This window comes from Schistocerca gregaria, chromosome 3 (genome assembly GCF_023897955.1).
Source record: "Schistocerca gregaria isolate iqSchGreg1 chromosome 3, iqSchGreg1.2, whole genome shotgun sequence".
In the NCBI taxonomy this organism is placed as follows: domain Eukaryota; kingdom Metazoa; phylum Arthropoda; class Insecta; order Orthoptera; family Acrididae; genus Schistocerca; species Schistocerca gregaria.
The window spans coordinates 896,600,000-896,619,679 of NC_064922.1; the positions used below are offsets into that span (position 1 = coordinate 896,600,000).

At 40.6% G+C, this 19,680-nt stretch overlaps 1 protein-coding gene across 5 annotated transcripts in view; it reads left to right on the forward strand.

Annotated features, from left to right (window-relative positions):
* The window catches only part of LOC126355163 (heterochromatin protein 1-like), a 108,897-nt gene that overhangs the window by 36,490 nt on the left and 52,727 nt on the right, over window positions 1-19,680 (forward strand). For 2 of the 5 annotated variants that reach the window (XM_050005372.1, XM_050005374.1), the window contains exon 2: window positions 4,966-5,250. The exons of 1 other annotated variant lie outside the window; for it this stretch is intronic. In XM_050005372.1, the coding sequence (XP_049861329.1) occupies window positions 4,966-5,250 (285 nt within the window). Of the gene's footprint in view, window positions 1-4,965; window positions 5,266-19,680 lie in introns of all 5 variants that reach the window. 2 more of the 5 variants (XM_050005373.1, XM_050005371.1) reach the window with 1 other exon arrangement.

The following is a 19,680-nucleotide window of genomic DNA, read 5'->3' on the forward strand; positions in this document are numbered from 1 at the left end:
AACAAAAGCGCTGGCAGGTCGATAGACACACAAACAAACACAAACATACATACACACAATTCGAGCTTTCGCAACCGGCGGTTGCTTCGTCAGGTAAGAGGGAAGGAGAGGGAAAGACGAAAGGATGTGAGTTTTAAGGGAGAGGGTAAGGAGTCATTCCAATCCCGGGAGTGGAAATACTTACCTTAGGGGGGAAAAAGGATAGGTATACACTCGCGCGCGCACTCACACAGACATCCATCCCCACATACACTGACACAAGCAGACATTTGTAAGGGCAAAGAGTTTGGGCAGAGATGTCAGTCGAGGTGGAAGTACACAGGCAAAGATGTTGTTGAAAGACAGGTGAGGTATGAGCGGCGGCAACTTGAAATTAGCGGAGGTTGAGGCCTGGCGGATATCGAGAAGAGAGGATGTACTGAAGGGCAAGTTCCCATCTCCGGAGTTCTGACAGGTTGGTGTTAGTGGGAAGAATCCAGATAACTCAGATGGTGTAACACTGTGCCAAGATGTGCTGGCCGTGCACCAAGGCATGTTTAGCCACAGGGTGATCCTCATTACCAACAAACACTGTCTGCCTGTGTCCATTCATGCGAATGGACAGTTTGTTGCTGGTCATTCCCACATAGAAAGCTTCACAGTGTAGGCAGGTCAGTTGGTAAATCATGTGGGTTCTTTCACACGTGGCTCTGCCTTTGATCGTGTACACCTTCCGGGTTACAGGACTGGAGTAGTTGGTGATCGGAGGGTGCATGGGACAGGTTTTACACCGGGGGCAGTTACAATGGTAGGAGCCAGAGGGTAGGGAAGGTGGTTTGGGAATTTCATAGGGATGAACTAAGAGGTTACGAAGGTTAGGTGGACGGCGGAAAGACCCTCTTGGTGGAGTGGGGAGGATTTCATGAAGGATGGATCTCATTTCAGGGCAGAATTTGAGGAAGTCGTATCCCTGCTGTAGAGCCACATTCAGAATCTGATCCAGTCCCGGAAAGTATCCTGTCACAAGTGGGGCACTTTTGTGGTTCTTCTGTGGGAGGTTTTGGGTTTGAGGGGGATGAGCACACACACACACACACACACACACACACACACACACGTGCATGCAGACACAACTAGCACACACTTTTGCAGTCTCAGAGAACTGAAAGTGTAGTTTCAGACTGTAGACTGTGTGTGTGTGTGTGTGTGTGTGTGTGTGTGTGTGTGTGTGTGTGTGTGTACTGTTGACAAAGGGCTTAATGGCCAAAAGCTACAGTTGGGTGAATCTTTTTGTTGTGCCTATTACAATTCAGCATCTCCGCTATATGGTGAGTAGCAACTTTCCTTCTCTGGTATTATTACATTCCATCCTGGATTTTCCATTGTTTGATTTCATCTTTTGCATTGGTTGATCACTGTGTGTCATTTCATCAACATGCTGTCTGTGGCTCTTGAATAGCTGGCCATGGCCACACAAGTGTATTTACACAATGGGCCAAAACTGCAGGCCATTTCTGCTGCTATCTGTAATGGATCGTGCCTGCGATCTGAAACCATTCGGTTTCCACTAATATGCAGGCCCTGCCCGTTGGATTTAGTCTCACCAATCTGCCTGCGGGCCGGGTCTGTTTGTGTATGGCGTAATACCACACATTTTCATGTACCCAGGACTGTGGTGCTCCTCAGCAGGCCAGACGCCGTGGGTGATGGCTTTCAGGAATTGCAACTGTCTCATCGCAAGTACATTGTACGGTGTGGTGTTTTATAGATGTTTTATTTGCTCTAGTACATTTTGGTGCTTAAAAAGGAGTTTTTGTGTTAGAAAGTATGGACGATAAGAAGAAGAAGAAAATTGTATCAGTCGTTGCCAGTTTGTACGATATGTACTCATATATTTCTCAAAAGAAAAATTACAAAATACATTCAGAATGAGATTTTCACTCTGCAGCGGAGTGTGCGCTGATATGAAACTTCCTGGCAGATTAAAACTGTGTGCCCGACCGAGACTCAAACTCGGGACCTTTGACTTTCGCGGGCAAGTGCTCTACCATCTGAGCTACCGAAGCACGACTCACGCCCGGTACTCACAGCTTTACTTCCGCCAGTATCTCGTCTCCTACCTTCCAAACTTTACAGAAGCTCTCCTGCAGCATGGTAGAGCACTTGCCCGCGAAAGGCAAAGGTCCCGAGTTCGAGTCTCGGTCGGGCACACAGTTTTAATCTGCCAGGAAGTTACAAAATACATGTAAAATAATGGCTATAAGGTAGTGGGTAATAACTGACAATAATGAACATTGTAGAACCAACATTTTATTGGCAGTTGCCTACAGCGTTGGTTTATGCAATTCTTCCCTGTTTAATTCACTTCCTTCAAGAGGCCAACTTTTTTATGAGGTTATTTCTGAAATCAGTGAAGATATTTTAAATGTCACGCATGTCCAAGGAAATGCATATTTTTGTCACAAAATGTGTTTTGTTTCATTGAAATAAAATAACATCAGTGATCTTTATGAAACACACATCCCATTTTTGGTCATTTTCTACATCTAAAAACAGTTCGTTGTAAAAGATATTAATGTTAGCACTCTTAGATAGTTAATTTGCACTATTGTTTCTTGTACCATAGCTGTAAAGACAGATTGTCAACTTACGTCTTAACTTACCCTTGAGATCTTTAAATTCATCAAGAAAAAAATGCTAAAACTTGCTTGGAAATCAGGTAATTTCACTTGTGAGCACCCTGGGTGATGCAATTAATTATTAAATGAAGTACTAAGTAGCTATTTAAACAGTAAAATAACTGATATCCGAAATACGTAGGATATGAAATGCTGACTGGCATTAGCAAGTGAAGCATTCCTGAGAGAGAGAAATTAATGAACACCAAATACTGTATAAATTTAAGTGTTAGGAAGTCCTTTCTGAAGATATTTGCCTTTAGCATAGCCTTGTACGGGAGTGAATTGTGAGTAATAAATGGTTCAGATATACAGAGAAAAACTTTTTAAATGTGGTCCTACTGAAGAATTCGGAAGATAAGATGCAGAGCTTGGGCACTGAATCAAATCAAGGCAAAAAGAAATTTATGGCACAGCTTGGCTAAAAGAGATTGGTTGGAATGGTGCATTCTAAGGCATCAAGGAATCATAAATTTGCTAATGGGGAGAAGTGTGGTTTGAAACAATTGAAGGGCTGACAGAAGAATGTGCTAATCCACAACAGCATATTTTGAGTTATTGCTTGTTATATATTAGCTCACTTTGAAAGAGATGAACATTCAGTATGATAAGACAATTAATGCAATATTATGAAAAGAATAGTTGCTACTCACCATATGGCGTAGGTGCTGAGATGCAGTACACACAACAGAAAGACTGCGAGAAAATGTGCTTTCTTTCAGTCAACAAGGCCATCGTCGGGTATCTAGGTGCAGTTAGGAGGTTAGATGGTGGGGGTGGGGGGAGCAGAAAAGGAGATCAGTAAAAAGACTGTGGGTGCGTTGGTGGAATAGAGGGCTGTATAGAGATGGATGAGGACAATGACTAACAAAGGTTTAGGCTAGTAGGGTTACGGGAACAGTGATAGTTCCCACCTGCACAATTCTGAAAACCTGGTGTTGGTAGTAAGGATCCAGATGGCACAGGCTGTGAAGTAGTCATTGATATCAAGAACATTGTGTTGGGTGGACTTGTTCAGCAATGGTGTGTTGTTTCATGGCCACAGATTGTCAGTGACCATTCATGCGGACAGACAGCTTGTTCATTGTCATTCACACATAAAATGCAGCACAGTGGTTGCAGCTTAGCTTGTAGATTAGATGACTGGTTTCACAGATAGTCCTGTCTTTGATGAGGTAGGCGATGCCTGCAACTGGAGTAGGTAGTGTTGGGAAGAGAGATGGGACAGGTTTTGCATCTAGGTCTATTACCGGGATATGAACCATGTGGCAAGGGGTTGGGAGCAGCGATTGTATAGAGATGGGCAAGAATATTGTATAGGTTCTGTGGGTGCACAATACAACTCTGGGAGGGGTGCTAAGGATAGTGGGTAGGACATCTTGATACACTAGATAGAGATTTCTTGTGTGTGTGTGTGTGTGTGTGTGTGTGTGTGTGTGTGTGTGTGTTTTACAGTTTATTTGACCAACTAATTCAGTTGCAGAGGGACATAAAGGCTTGGCACAGTAAGCAGCCAAAAGAATGTAGGCTGCAGTAATCACACAGAGAAAGAATTCAGGCCCTCTTGAGCCTTCTACATAATTAAGTGGTTCAGCATCAAAGAGTGCCCTTTCTGCAGACAGAAATGAAACATTAGTGAAGAGTGTCACACCTCAGACATGGCCTCATAGAATTATTGTGTTCATATTCTCCCAGCAGCCTAATGTAAATATTATTTAAAGTCTGTCTAAGTACACCGTCTGTTCAAAGACTGGCTGTATTGCCCCAGCCCATCTCTTTTGCAGTCACAGCCTGATTAGAGCTGTTGGAGTCATTACTGCTTTTAGATTATAATTTATCTCACTCATTAGTGCTTATTATTTTGTGTTTCTGTTTGTTTCCAACGTGACAGATTTTCTAGTTCTCCAATTTGTAATTTCAGTTGAGTGATATGGTACGTTGTTTAACACACTGGAATCTCATTTGGGAGTTGTAATTCTAATCCCCATCAGTTCCATTAAAATTTACATTTTCATGGTTTACTTAAGCCATGTAAAAGATTGCTGGGATTGTTTCTTTGAGAACATGGCTCTCTGTTTTGCCTGTAATAACTTATCAACAGGATGCTAAACCTTAATCCTCTTTCGGTCTGTTTATACATGCACCAACTTGATCTACTTTTCTGAGGAAGCTAGCTTTGATATCTCTGTGACAATTATAATAGTTATTGAATAAAAAGTTAAATATGATTACTTTTTGTTTCTGTTACATTTAGTTGCAGATAGGGAAAAATCTTTCATTATGTTTTGTTGCTTTTGTTATTTTGCAGGTGGAAAAGATTGTAGACATGAAAGTAATCAGGGGAGTGAGAAAGTACAGAATTCGCTGGAAAGGATATGATTCAGGCAGTGACACATGGGAGATTGCAGACAATTTAAATTGTCCAAATGCTGTGAAAGAGTATTTAGATCAGAACTCGAGAAGTGAAGAGATTTCTGTTACCAGTGGAAGGAAACGTGCCAGCAAAGTGGATGTGGTTTCTGAAGAAGCAGTCACTAAAAACATACAGAACACTGAAAATGATACTTCTGCAAAGGATGAAGAAGAAAATATGGTTTGCACCCCTATTGTAAATACTAACAGGGAAACTACTCAGTATCTGCTTTCCCAAACATAAGAATTTTAAATTGGTTCGTTCTCTCTCTCTCTCTCTCTCTCTCTCTCTCTCTCTCTCTCTCTCTGTCTCTCTCACACACACCCCCTCCTTCCCCCCTCCGCTTCCCCCTCTCTATCCTCACTTCCACCTCATCTGTTCATCTGTCTAGTCATTTCCCTTCCCCAATCATTTCTTTTATTTTTATTTATTTATTTATTTATTTGATTTTTTTCTATATATTTTCATTGCAGAACATCTGTGTTTTATTTCATGTGGTGGGTGGATGCTTAGCCAGGTGCAGATGTAATAAGCTGACAATATTCATAACCAATGAAACCAGTGGTTTTTGTGCACTAGGACACACAGATAATGAGATGATGCTCATGGCTCTTCTCTGTGGAAGCTAATATAGCCTACTTTCAATATGTTGAAGAGTGTAAGTGTGGCAGCTGTTAACACTAAAAAAAGATCATATGTATAGAAGTCAGCAACTCTGACAAGTCAAATTTTAAAAGAACATTGTGTGACGCAGATGCAAATTACAGAATAGATCTGTGAAGACAAGATATGCTAAAGTGGAATTGTATACCACCTTAACTAATATATTTGACATGAACAATGCACTGGATGATAAAATTGTTGGAATCTCAGAACAGAAGAAAGACATTGTCAGTCTCACATTATAGTATTTTGAGACAGTTAGGGTGCAATTAATCATCACCTGTTTTGAACATTGTAATGTTCTCTGGTGTCTGTTACAGCTATAAGTTTCCAATATCAACTTGTAAATTATATTTGAAATATTGCAGGCTCTGAACTGGTCCTGGCAAATGGAATTAGATTAGTCTCCAAGTAACAAAAAAATATATTAGAAGTACACTACCTAGATCTGAAACTGGACTTCTTGAAAATTCTTAAACACAGTTCCTGCATCTCAGGGAAACTACTTTGAACAGTTAGAACAGGACCTGTGGGGAAACTGTCTAAAAATGAATTAAAAAAATAATCTCTGAGACTTTGGATTAAGTTAAGGAAACTGAATCATCATGTACTGCCTTCTTGTTTTCAGACACGATTTGTGGCATTTATTATTGTTTGTTTATTTTATATATAAATTTCAGTTTACTGTATATGTATATGTTAATGAAAAGAATCGCCGTGCTTCACTGAAACACGGAATTGCGTGTGAGAGTGAGGGGAACAAATGTTCATCTTCCAGAGTAGATGTGTCTTAAAATCATTTTGCTTTTCAGTATTAATGGTAAGAATATGATGGAGATCAGATTAGTGCTCGGTGCGATATTTATTTTTTCCCCATTCTTCTTCACCTCCCCCTTAGCTTACTGTATCAGTGTGTATATTAATTCCACCATTAGTTTTTTTATTTGCTTCCAGTAGGTGTAATATCTGGTTATTATCTTTTCTCATTTTTTCTTTTTCAGCCATTAAATTTTCTTCAATTATCACGTTGTTGTTGTTGTTGTTGTTGTTGTTGTGTCTTCAACATGAAGACTGGTTTAATGCTGCTCTCCAAGTTAGTGCTCCTGTGCGAAACTCACATGATTAATATATTTTAACTGTGCTACAAGTGTCAAAGTTTTATTTGTTGAACATATATTTACATTGAGTCCACTGCTGTTTTCAGTTATTATGCTTATTGCCCTTTTTTATTAGTTTAAAAACCATATTTCATATTTTGTACATTTGATTCCAATAATAATCCCTCAGCTAAAGTGCAGATGCACATGACACGTAAGAAAAAAGTGATCAGAATTTGCGAATGCCATCTAGAACCTGTTGCTGGGGACGTAGAGGTACTCAGGCAAGGGGTTGTGCCTGTGTGGCAGTGCAGGTTGGTGGTGGTCTCTCACGTTGTTTGTTGTGAAGATTATGAGCTTGGTGCACAGAACTTACTTTTTTTCACTTTGAGAAGACTTTCTCTCACAATCATTTTTATATTATGATTTTATTTAAACTTACATTTACCATGTAAGAATTAACACTTTATACTGTTATATCATTAACTGTGGGGTTTGATTCCAACAATGAGGACAGACATATATTCACATTCTCCATAGTATTTTACTATCACCCTTTTCCTTACTTTTTATACAGAATTTCTGATGAAGACATACTAAGAAGTCTTAACTGGTCATGATACAGTTTGTGTGACCTGAGACTGAGAATAGAATGGAAAAAAATCACTGTGCTTTCAGGTAGACCCCATGCCTATAGTCTAAGTTATTTTGGGAGGAACACGTGGAGGTGTAGTACAAAGTTGTAAGATGAAACGTGCTCTGTGCAGGATGCGACATTCAATTAAACTTTCATCCAGAGGACCAAAGGTTGAACTGGCAACCATGTCATCTTCTGGAAAAACAGTGCCATGTTTTCATTTTAGGTCTATTTGAAGCAGCAAATTTTTAAGGCATTAAAGTTTGCAAAACTGCATTTTCTGACTGTATTACCGAACTTTTCTGTTATTGAAGTTAGGTGAACACATTCTGCAAATGAAAATTTCAGGATACATATTATTTTCATTGGCTTCAAACGAGAACTGTGTTCGAGCTCTTTAAACGGGATAATTTGTGTTAGTGTGACACACGATACATTCCATGTGAAAACGTCAGCTGTCGCCTGTTTGGTTTCATTTTGAAAAACAGAGCAGTATTTATATAAATAACCTATTATTTCATTTCCTGACTGACTTTCTACTTACCTGTAAATTAAAAAAAAAAATCATATCAAGCAAGGAAACTTAAAAGTTTAGCAGAAAGAAGAATAGTGATACAAAGCACACTACTTCAGTATTGTAACTGTTGTAATACAAACAATGAGAGGGATTTCTTTCTTCCTTCCTTCCTTTTTACTAAATAAAATAAAGGCGAAAGGGGGAGGAGGGGGGCAGAGTTTCTGAAATGAACTTCATTCGGACTCTGTTGCTAATAAGAACATTCCTATTAATACTAAAAAATCACAAAAATATAATTTTGCTTTATAGGTACTTAAACCGAACACACAACACATTCACCTGAATCCGCACGTGTCTCTTTGTGTGATTACAGTGGGAAAAAATGTACTGATATTACTCTTGTTAATGTTGTAGTCATTTCCTATAGTGAATTAACTTTTTTAAGTAGCTTCATTCTGGCATGATTTTTCCATGATGTGCTATGTATGATTGACAGCTTTCTTCCAACATTCAGAGGTGACTTCGTGAACAGCATGGTTGCCGAGTGCCTATACTGCAGAAGACAATATATTTTGTTTCATTGTTGACAGAAATGTAGCATTTCCACAACAGTTTTATTGCACATGGAAATGGCAGTAACAAAGTGGCAGGCTAATATTTTATATCAGTATCTTTTTGCCAGCTTGTAGATTTCCTGTGTGGGTGATCGTGGCTTATGGAAAGGTACCCGATTCACAGACTCCACCTTTTTAAATATATTCCATACTGTAACATTTCATCACTGAAGCCAATCCTGTCCTTAGGTTTTGCCATGGTGGTCACCTCGTTAGCAACAAAATGGGTGTTAGCATTATGAAGAACAGTGGTTGACTGTATGAGCCATAACATGCAAACAATTTACTTCACTGATATATAAAGAGCTCAGATGGAAACCCAGTTCTAAGCAAAGAAGGGAAAGCAGAAAGGTGGAAGGAGTATATAGAGGGTTTATACAAGGCTGATGTTCTTGAGGACAATATTATGGAAATGGAAGAGGATTTAGATGAAGACGAAATGGGAGATAAGATACTGCGTGAAGAGTTTGACAGAGCACTGAAAGACCTGAGTCGAAACAAGGCCCCGGGAGTAGACAACATTCCATTAGAACTACTGACGGCCTTGGGAGAGCCAGTCATGACAAAACTCTTCCATCTGGTGAGCAAGATGTATGAGACAGGCGAAATACCCTCAGACTTCAAGAAGAATATAATAATTCCTATCCCAAAGAAAGCAGTGGTTGACAGACGTGAAAATTACCAAACTATCAGTTTAATAAGCCATGGCTGCAAAATACTAACGCGAATTCTTTACAGACGAATGGAAAAACTGGTAGAAGCAGACATCAGGGAAGATCAGTTTGGGTTCTGTAGAAATGTTGGAAAACGTGAGGCTATACTGACCCTACGACTTATCTTAGAAAATAGATCAAGGAAAGGCATACCTACCTTTCAAGCATTTGTAGACATAGAAAAAGCTTTTGACAATGTTGACTGGAATACTCTCTTTCAAATTCTGAAGGTGGCAGGGGTAAAATACAGGGAGCGAAAGGCTATTTACAATTTGTACAAAAACCAGATGGCAGTTTGAGTCGAGGGACATGAAAGGGAAGCAGTGGTTGGGAAGGGAGTGAGACAGGGTTGTAGCCTATCCCCGATGTTATTCAATCTGTATATTGAGCAAGCAGTAAAGGAAACAAAAGAAAAATTCGGAGTAGGAATTCAAATCCATGGAGAAGAAATAAAAACTTTGAGGTTTGCCAATGACATTGTAATTCTGTCAGAGACAGCAAAGGACCTGGAAGAGCAGCTGAACGGAATGGACAGTGTCTTGAAAGGAGGATATAAGATGAACATCAACAAAAGCAAAGTGAGGATAATGGAATGTAGTCGAATTAAATCGGGTGACGCTGAGGGTATTAGATTAGGAGATGAGACGCTTAGAGTAGTAAATGAGTTTTGCTATTTGGGGAGCAAAATAACTGATGATGGTTGAAGTAGAGAGGATATAAAATGTAGACTGGCAATGGCAAGAAAACCGTTTCTGAAGAAGAGAAATTTGTTGACATCAATCATAGATTTAAGTGTCAAGAAGTCTTTTCTGAAATTATTTGTATGGAGTGTAGCCGTGTATGGAAGTGAAATGTGGACAATAAATAGTTTGTACAAGAAGAGAATAGAAGCTTTCGAAATGTGATGCTACAGTAGGATTCTGAAGATTAGACGGGTAGTTCATATAACTAATGAGGAGGTATTGAATAGAATTGGGGAGAAGAGAAATTTGTGGTATAACTTGACTTGAAGAAGGGATAGGTTAGTAAGGAATATTCTGAGGCATCAAGGGATCACCAATTTAGTATTGGAGGGCAGCGCAGAGGGTAAAAATCTTAGAGGGAGACCAAGAGATGAATACACTAAACAGATTCAGAAGGATGTAGGTTGCAGTAGGTATTGGGAGATGAAGAAGCTTGCACAGGATAGAGTAGCATGGAGAGCTGCATCAAACCAGTCTCTGGACTGAAGACCACAATAACATGTTACAAATAATATTGACAACAGATAAAATATAACATCACAAATACAAGAAATTAAAATCTATGTGAGCTACGAACTGTACGACAGGGCTGCAGCCCACCTGGAAGTGCAGAACAGTGCAGGTGGGAAGTAGTGTAGTATTTATGGGGTGACTGGAAATTGCAGGTGGTTGCTGCGACCGCAGGCCTCGTAAGATTAATAAAGGTTGAGCCTTTCTCTTAAACCTTACCCCCACTACTTTTCTCTTAGCTGTCAATCCTAAAGTAATTTTGAACAGACTGTAGTTTGTACCACATGGAAGTGTTACAGAAATGCCGTGCGAGCTAAAATGAGAGTCCTTAGACGGAAGGAGATGATCTTTTCACAAAATTCTGTTGAAGGTTAGAGAGTAAGTGTTTTCAATAGAATGCAGAAAAATTCTGCTGTCTCAGCTGTTGGTAGCTTTTACACCTGTAAGCTATTATTTTTCCCTCGCTCAGTTTGTGAGCGGAAAAGGAAGGGAATAGCTGACAGTGGTACAAAGTCTGCTCAGTCATGCACTGTGCAATAGCTTGTAAATTGTATATGTAGATGGTGATGTACAGTACTCCAAGTTATTCAGGTAATATGGGTTAGAAGATGCACGAATAATCAAAAAAACATGACTAATTGAGATATTTTCAAACATGTATTCCAGACGATGTCTTGTAGCTGGTTGCAGGTGATGGCACACACTAAAAAGGGTAGTAGCGATGGTGCCGCTATGGCAGCTGACATCTGTATGTTCTCGGGCACCCACTGCTCCCCCTAGTCGCTGGCATCACATGCTGCAGGTGCGGTCTCTGAATGCTTCTTCTTCTTCTTCATTTTCTCTTTACTCATGAATAATCTGTAAAGCAGACAGTCCGCATAAGAATAGTCAGGAGCAATGTGTATTTTCAGTACAGGATCCGATGACATCCCACTCATATAACCTGTCAACTATTCAGTTCACTGTGATGAAAAAAGTGCTGTTCTCCAGTACTGCAGTTATTCCTAATTCAGTTTCGTAGTCTTCTTTTGAAAACCATTTTATTTGCCAAGATCGCTGCTTAAACACAATTACCGGATTTCTAGTTTTGGCAGTATTTATTACCATTCTGAGATCCATTAAACTGGACAATGGTAGCTAGGTGATACAATGCCTATATCACTGTGTCAGATGAGTACTATACAATATCCATAAAAGAGTTGAGGAATTTCAATGACGTGCCAATCTTCTGTCATAAAGTACGTAGACCTATGAACATGAACAAGGCAGAGGCATGCCACATCTTGGCACGTAGTAGTATAAAGCCATGGTGGCTGCAACACAATAATTCTGTGCAAGTGTACGAGTCAGTGCGAAAAGCACTCCAACCTGCCGTGTTGAACAAAGAACCTCAGTACAGGATACAGTGTCACTGGCCTGCAGGGGCAAGCCTGCAGTAGTAGAGTGTATCCACACAAGGCAGGCAGCAGCTAATCAGGCCCAAGTGTGAACCATGGACCACAAGCAGGTACCATGAAGTCTGTAGAATTCAGCCAGCTAGTAGTCCCCCAACTGGGAGGCACCTCTTTGGCACCCAGTGGCATCAGTCCTAGGCACAGCCAGTAGTTCCACTACTAGCAAAGGTGGTGTTCTGTAGTAGCACCTAAATGGCATATTTCATGTTGATGACTGGTGTGGAGTACCTCTTGTAGCCGGTGGTGTTCAGTAGTAGCATCTAAATGGCATAGCGTATTTCATGTCTGTGGCTGGTGTGGAATACCTCTTGTAGCCAAGCCATCACTCTTCATCACTTACGACAAGGGAGTAGACCAGAGTGGAAAAGTGGTAATCCTGGTCACCATTGATATAGTCTGCTTCTGTACTTCAGCAGTGTTGTAGTGCCAGCAGCTGTCATTGAAGTTAAATTTGTGATAAATTGTCCCACTGTAATGCCCAGGAATCAGTTCTTGCTTGTCGGCACAGTTCACATGTAGCTTCTTACGAAAGTATGCACTGCTAACTTACATCTGCTTCCCTTCTCCAAGGCTTCTGGTTTCAGGCTATGGTGACATTTCTGCTAAACCAGCCATTTGTTTTCAGCACCAAGCGAAAGAGGCTGTGGAGGAGCAGTATCTCCTCCACCCTAATCTTTAGAAGATCCAGTCCACCAAATTGCAGACGGTCAACACATCTATAGATAACTTGGAAGCACATCTTACCTTTTGAGAGATAGGGGTGCATTTAATAAGTAATGCAACACATTTTTTTCTGAAAGGAGGCTTGTTTTATTCGGATTCCAATACAAAAATTATTCCCCATTCTTTTGATTACAAAACCCTATTTTTCAACATAATCTCCATTCAAGGTGATGGCCACACTGGTTGACATCAGAGCTAACATCTCGCTGTTTCATTAACCTTCCTGTCATACGTGTACTGTTTCCTTTGGAGTGCATCCATCATTAGGTCAGAGTTGGGTGTCAGAAGGTGCAAGATCCAGACTGTAGGGTGGATGTGGAAGAACAGTCCATTGAAGTTTTGTGAGCTCCTTTCAGATGCACAGACTTGTGCAAGGCCTTGCATTGTCAAGGAGGAGGAGGAGTATGTTCATATTTTTGTGCCGATGAACACGAAGTCGTTTCTTCCATTTCCAAGAGTAGCACAGTACACTTGAGAGTTGATCAATGCACCAGGAGGGAGGACATCAAACAGAACCCTTCAGCATCTGAGAAGACAGTTGCTACAACTTTACGTTTGAACTTCTTCATTGGAGGAGAGATGGTGTGGCTCATTAGAGGAGAGATGGTGTGGCACCACTCCATGTGCTGCTGTTTTGTTTCTGCTTCAAAGTGATAAAACCGTGTTTCATCGCTGGTGACAATGTTTGAGAAAAAATTGTCACAATCAGCAGTTCCTCACAAATGATCCTCTGTTGCTCTTTATGGTCTTCTCTTAGTCAAGAAGGAACCCAGCATGTACACACCTTTGTGTATCCCGACTGGTGGAAGTGTGTCAGTACTGCCAATAGAGACGAACAGTTGTGCAGCAAGGGGTTTGATTGTGATTCATCAGTCACCTCGAATGAGAGTGTTTGCCTGTTTCAACATTGCAGGAGTCAATGGTTTGTGTGGCTGGCCAACACACAGGAGATAAAATAGATTCGCGCAGCCTTGTTGCGATGATGACGGACGCCTTGTTTAGTGACTCACTGCCTTTTTTTTTTTCACTGCCACGTCTCTGCAGACTTTCTGAACGCACCAGTGAATATTTACAGTACTCTGATTATCCAAAAAAGAAACTCGGTCACAGCTCTCTCAAGCTGTAGGGGCTGAAGCAGGAATATTCCATGATGTCCCACTACAAATTTCACATTTTTTTTTCAACTGAAATTGTCTGAGAAAAAAAAGTGTCTTACTACTTATAACGCCCCTTGTAAGTACATTCCTTTAGGGGTTTCGTTGACTGTATACGTAAGAACTACATTTGATGTCCAAGAAGGCTTGGGTATTGAAGTCATGCCCTCGCCACAAGCAATATGTTTTGAATGCCCGACTGTAGATGCACACTGAGTAAGTGGAATCAATCTTTTTCAACTAAATCAAGGGAGAAGGTAGATGGATCAGTGTTTATTAATAATAGTTGCACATTTGACATATCAATAAACATTGAGCCACTTACTTCCTCCCATGATTTAATTTGGAAACAATGTTATTCCATGTCCTGTTGTCAATGTACAAAACAATATTCAAGGCGCCCCACCTCAACAATATATATCGCTCGCAGTGAGGGTACAACTTTGTTATCCAAAGGTTCTTGGAAATTACCAAACTACTCGTAAATGGTGACTCACTCATCCAGTATTTGTTGTAAAATGGGTTCAGGTGAGCAGACAGTTCTCTGCCTTATACAGATATAGCCTGCATCAAACAAAAGTCAAAACCAAGATTGTATCTGAGGCTGAAACACTTATTGCCACAACTCCGTGGTGGTAATCACTACAGTATTGCTGCAGACTATGAAGCATTTCCTCTGCACTGATACATCCTGTCTGTGATGTTAAAAGCTCATCCAGAGAGATAAGGAGATTAGGTTATATAGTACTATTGTGGCAGATGAGATTTTGGGAAGGGAACACATCTAGATGTTTGTGCGTCCAGTAAACCTAAGAACAAGTAATATTAACAGTTGCAGCTACTGTTGTGGTTGGTGGGAGATAAAAAGCTGGGCCCGAAATGACAGAAGTTGGTGCTGTTTATTAATATACCACTGCCACACATCTCTCAATTGCCCATACCCTTAGGTTGATCCCTCTCATACCAGCTCGCAGTAACTACTAGCGGGTGGTACATGGAATATAATACTGCATCCCTGCACTCTGAAAATATGGTTGCAGTGCCAAGAACTCTCACAGGCATCTTTCCATTTCTGTACCTCACATTCTCCTGGTTTAGTCTGAATCACTTGAGGTGGGCATGTAGTGACTTGTTCCTTACATGCCAGTTCTCCATAGTGATAGCTGTTTTTTACATAAACTGTTCATTCTATCATTAGCTCGGTGTTCAACACTCCCTGCTCTAGGTTCATAGGCTGTGTGGAGTGCCATTCTGTTAGAGCCTTATTACCTTCCACCAGGCCCTTCACCTGCCATGAATTGAATTCTCAGTACTATCCGTCTTTCTTGCATTGAAAGGGGTTAGTGTAAAAACATTGTTTAGGTAGTATAATGAAAACCTTCCACTGTGCGTACATTGGTTTGATTGGTGTATAGTACTGAAGCAGTGCACACACAAGCACAGAACGTCACCAAGGCATGCGAGTAATTGAGTGTCTCCACATGCTGTGAGAGGTTCGGTGTTGTGACTTGGCAGTGTTTTGGAAGCCAGAGAACAAGAGATGGTCCCGACAGGGCAGTGCCCAAGAAAACAGTTGAGGAAAACTTGATAGAAATGTCATTCAATTCTATTCTGTTCTATTTTAAGAGCCTGTTTGGAGATGTTCTGATGTACTGACAAGGGAACCTCCCCATCCCACCTCCCCTCAGGACCTCTCGTTCCGCAGCTGCTCACGCTAACCACGGGACCATAGCACTCCTGAGCTCACACTATCCTTGACGTTGCTTATCTTGCGCATGGACTACTCAGTTTGTATATTTTGCTTATTTTTTTCTTAGTCCCACACAACTTCTGCCTGTTTTCTCGATTGATCTGTGTTCAGTTTTTCAAGGCCTAACCACTGTGCCAACTTATAACTAAATCTGAGGTGGGTGCGATGGGGAGGGTCCCTTGTGAGTAAGAAAAGATGTGTTTCTCCAACTTTTTAATTGTTATATCAGAGAAACAAAATACAGAAGAGCTGTTGAAAGATGTTTACGTCATTTAGTAGCTTGAATATTTCAAAAGTATTCTTCAGCCCTAAGAAACTACATTCTGAACTGAATAAATGACATAAACCGACGAGAAACAATATAAATGTGTGATTTAAAGAGGTACACAACAAATTTAAGACGTTGTTGTTGTTGTTGTTGTCTTCAGTCCTGAGACTGGTTTGATGCAGCTCTCCATGCTACTCTATCCTGAGCAAGCTGCTTCATCTCCCAGTACCTACTGCAACCTACATCCTTCTGAATCTGCTTAGTGTATTCATCTCTTGGTCTCCCTCTACGATTTTTACCCTCCACGCTGCCCTCCAATGCTAAATTTGTGATCCCTTGATGCCTCAAAACATGTCCTACCAACCGATCCCTTCTTCTAGTCAAGTTGTGCCACAAACTTCTCTTCTCCCCAATCCTATTCAATACCTCCTCATTAGTTACGTGATCTACCCATCTAATCTTCAGCATTCTTCTGTAGCACCACATTTCGAAAGCTTCTATTCTCTTCTTGTCCAAACTAGTTATTGTCCATGTTTCACTTCCATACATGGCTACACTCCAAACAAATACTTTCATAAACGACTTCCTGATACATAAATCTATATTCGATGTTAACAAATTTCTCTTCTTGAGAAACACTTTCCTTGCCATTGCCAGTCTACATTTTATATCCTCTCTACTTCGACCATCATCCGTTATTTTACTTCCTAAATAGCAAAACTCCTTTACTACATTAAGTGTCTCATTTCCTAATATAATTCCCCCAGCATCACCCGATTTAATTTGACTACATTCCATTATCCTCGTTTTGCTTTTGTTGATGTTCATCTTATATCCTCTTTTCAAGACACTGTCCATTCCGTTCAACTGCTCTTCCAAGTCCTTTGCCGTCTCTGACAGAATTACAATGTCATCGGCGAACCTCAAAGTTTTTATTTCTTCTCCATGAATTTTAATACCTACTCCAAATTTTTCTTTTGTTTCCTTTACTGCTTGCTCAATATACAGATTGAATAACATCTGGGAGAGGCTACAACCCTATCTCACTCCCTTCCCAACCACTGCTTCCCTTTCATGCCCCTCGACTCTTAAGACTGCCATCTGGTTTCTGTACAAATTGTAAATAGCCTTTCGCTCCCTGTATTTTACCCCTGCCACCTTCAGAATTTGAAAGAGAGTATTCCAGTCAACATTGTCAAAAGCTTTCTCTAAGTCTACAAATGCTAGAAACGTAGGTTTGCCCTTTCTTAATCTTTCTTCTAAGATAAGTCGTAAGGTCAGTATTGCCTCACGTGTTCCAACATTTCGACGGAATCCAAACTGATCCTCCCTGAGGTCCGCATCTACCAGTTTTTCCATTAGTCTGTAAAGAATTCGCATTAGTATTTTGCAGCTGTGACTTAATAAACTGGTAGTTCGGTAATTTTCACATCTGTCAGCACCTGCTTTCTTTGGAATTGGAATTATTATATTCTTCTTGAAGTCTGAGGGTATTTCACCTGTCTCATACATCTTGCTCACCAGCTGGTAGAGTTTTGTCATGACTGGCTCTCCCAAGGCCGTCAGTAGTTCTAATGGAATGTTGTCTACTCCGGGGGCCTTGTTTCGACTCAGGTCTTTCAGTGCTCTGTCAAACTCTTCACGCAGTATCGTATCTCCCATTTCGTCTTCATCTACATCCTCTTCCATTTCCATAATATTGTCCTCAAGTACATCGCCCTTGTATAAACCTTCTATATACTCCTTCCACCTTTCTGCCTTCCCTTCGTTGCTTAGAACTGGGTTGCCATCTGAGCTCTTGATATTCATACACGTGGTTCTCTTCTCTCTAAAGGTCTTTTTAATTTTCCTGTAGGCAGTATCTATCTTACCCCTAGTGAGATAAGCTTCTACATCCTTACATTTGTCCTCTAGCCATCCCTGTTTAGCCATTTTGCACTTCCTGTAGATCTCATTTTTGAGACGTTTGTATTCCTTTTTGCCTGCTTCATTTACTGCATTTTTATATTTTCTCCTTTCATCAATTAAATTCAATATTTCTTCTGTTACCCAAGGATTTCTAGCAGCCCTCGTCTTTTTACCTACTTTATCCTCTGCTGCCTTCACTACTTCATCCCTCAGAGCTACCCATTCTTCTTCTACTGTATTTCTTTCCCCCATTGCTGCCAATTGTTCCCTTATGCTCTCCTTGAAACTCTGTACAACCTCTGGTTCTTTCAGCTTATCCAGATCCCATGTCCTTAAATTCCCACCTTTTTGCAGCTTCTTCAGTTTTAACCTACAGGTCATAACCAATAGATTGTGGTCAGAGTCTACATCTGCCCCTGGAAATGTCCTACAATTTAAAACCTGGTTCCTAAATCTCTGTCTTACCATTATATAATCTATCTGATACCTTTTAGTATCTCCAGGATTCTTCCATGTATACAACCTTCTTTTATGATTCTTGAACCAAGTGTTAGCTATGATTAAGTTATGCTCTGTGCAAAATTCTACCAGGCGGCTTCCTCTTTCATTTCTTTGCCCCAGTCCATATTCACCTAATACGTTTCCTTCTCTCCCTTGTCCTACTGACGAATTCCAGTCACCCATGACTATTAAATTTTCGTCTCCCTTCACTACCTGAATAATTTTTTTTTTTTTCTCATCATACATTTCATCAATTTCTTCATCATCTGCAGAGCTAGTTGGCATATAAACTTGTACTACTGTCGTAGGCATGGGCTTTGTGTCTATCTTGGCCACAATAATGCGTTCACTATGCTGTTTGTAGTAGCTTACCCGCATTCCTATTTTCCTATTCATTATTAAACCTACTCCTGCATTACCCCTATTTGATTTTGTATTTATAACCCTGTAGTCACCTGACCAGAAGTCAGGTTCCTCCTGCCACCGAACTTCACTAATTCCCACTATATCTAACTTTAACCTATCCATTTCCCTTTTTAAATTTTCTAACCTACCTGCCCGATTAAGGGATCTGACATTCCACGCTCCGATCCGTAGAACGCCAGTTTTCTTTCTCCTGATAACGACGTCCTCCTGAGTAGTCCCCGCCCGGAGATCCGAATGGGGGATTATTTTACCTCCGGAATATTTTACCCAAGAGGACGTCATCATCATTTAATCATACAGTAAAGCTGCATGTCCTCGGGATAAATTACGGCTGTAGTTTCCCCTTGCTTTCAGTCGTTCGCAGTACCAGCACAGCTAGGCCGTTTTGGTTAATGTTGCAAGGCCAGATCAGTCAATCATCCAGACTGTTGCCCCTGCAACTACTGAAAAGGCTGCTGCCCCTCTTCAGGAACCACATGTTTGTCTGGCCTCTCAACAGATACCCCTCCGTTGTGGTTGCACCTACGGTTTATGGTACGGCCATCGGTATCGCTGAGGCACGCAAGCCTCCCCACCAACGGCAAGGGCCATGGTTCATGGGGGGGTTTAAGACATTAGAAAATCAAATCGCTTGTCTGAGATTTGAAGACATTAGAAAATCAAATCTCAGACAAGTGAAATTAAGTGGATGCATCAGAACAAAGCAGAGAATTGGTTGCAGTAACTAGTAACCCAATTGCTTTAAGTAATTTGGAAGAACAACTATAGTGGTATTTTTAAGAAATTGTTAGCCAGGGGTTAGGTGGGCTCCACTAAAATTAACTTCTTTGGTAAAAGTTTGACAGAAAGCAATAGATTGGAGTTCTAAATGGAAAAATAAGTTTTAAGACAGCGAGTCAATTTGAAGTAATGTTTAAGGGGAGCAGAAACGA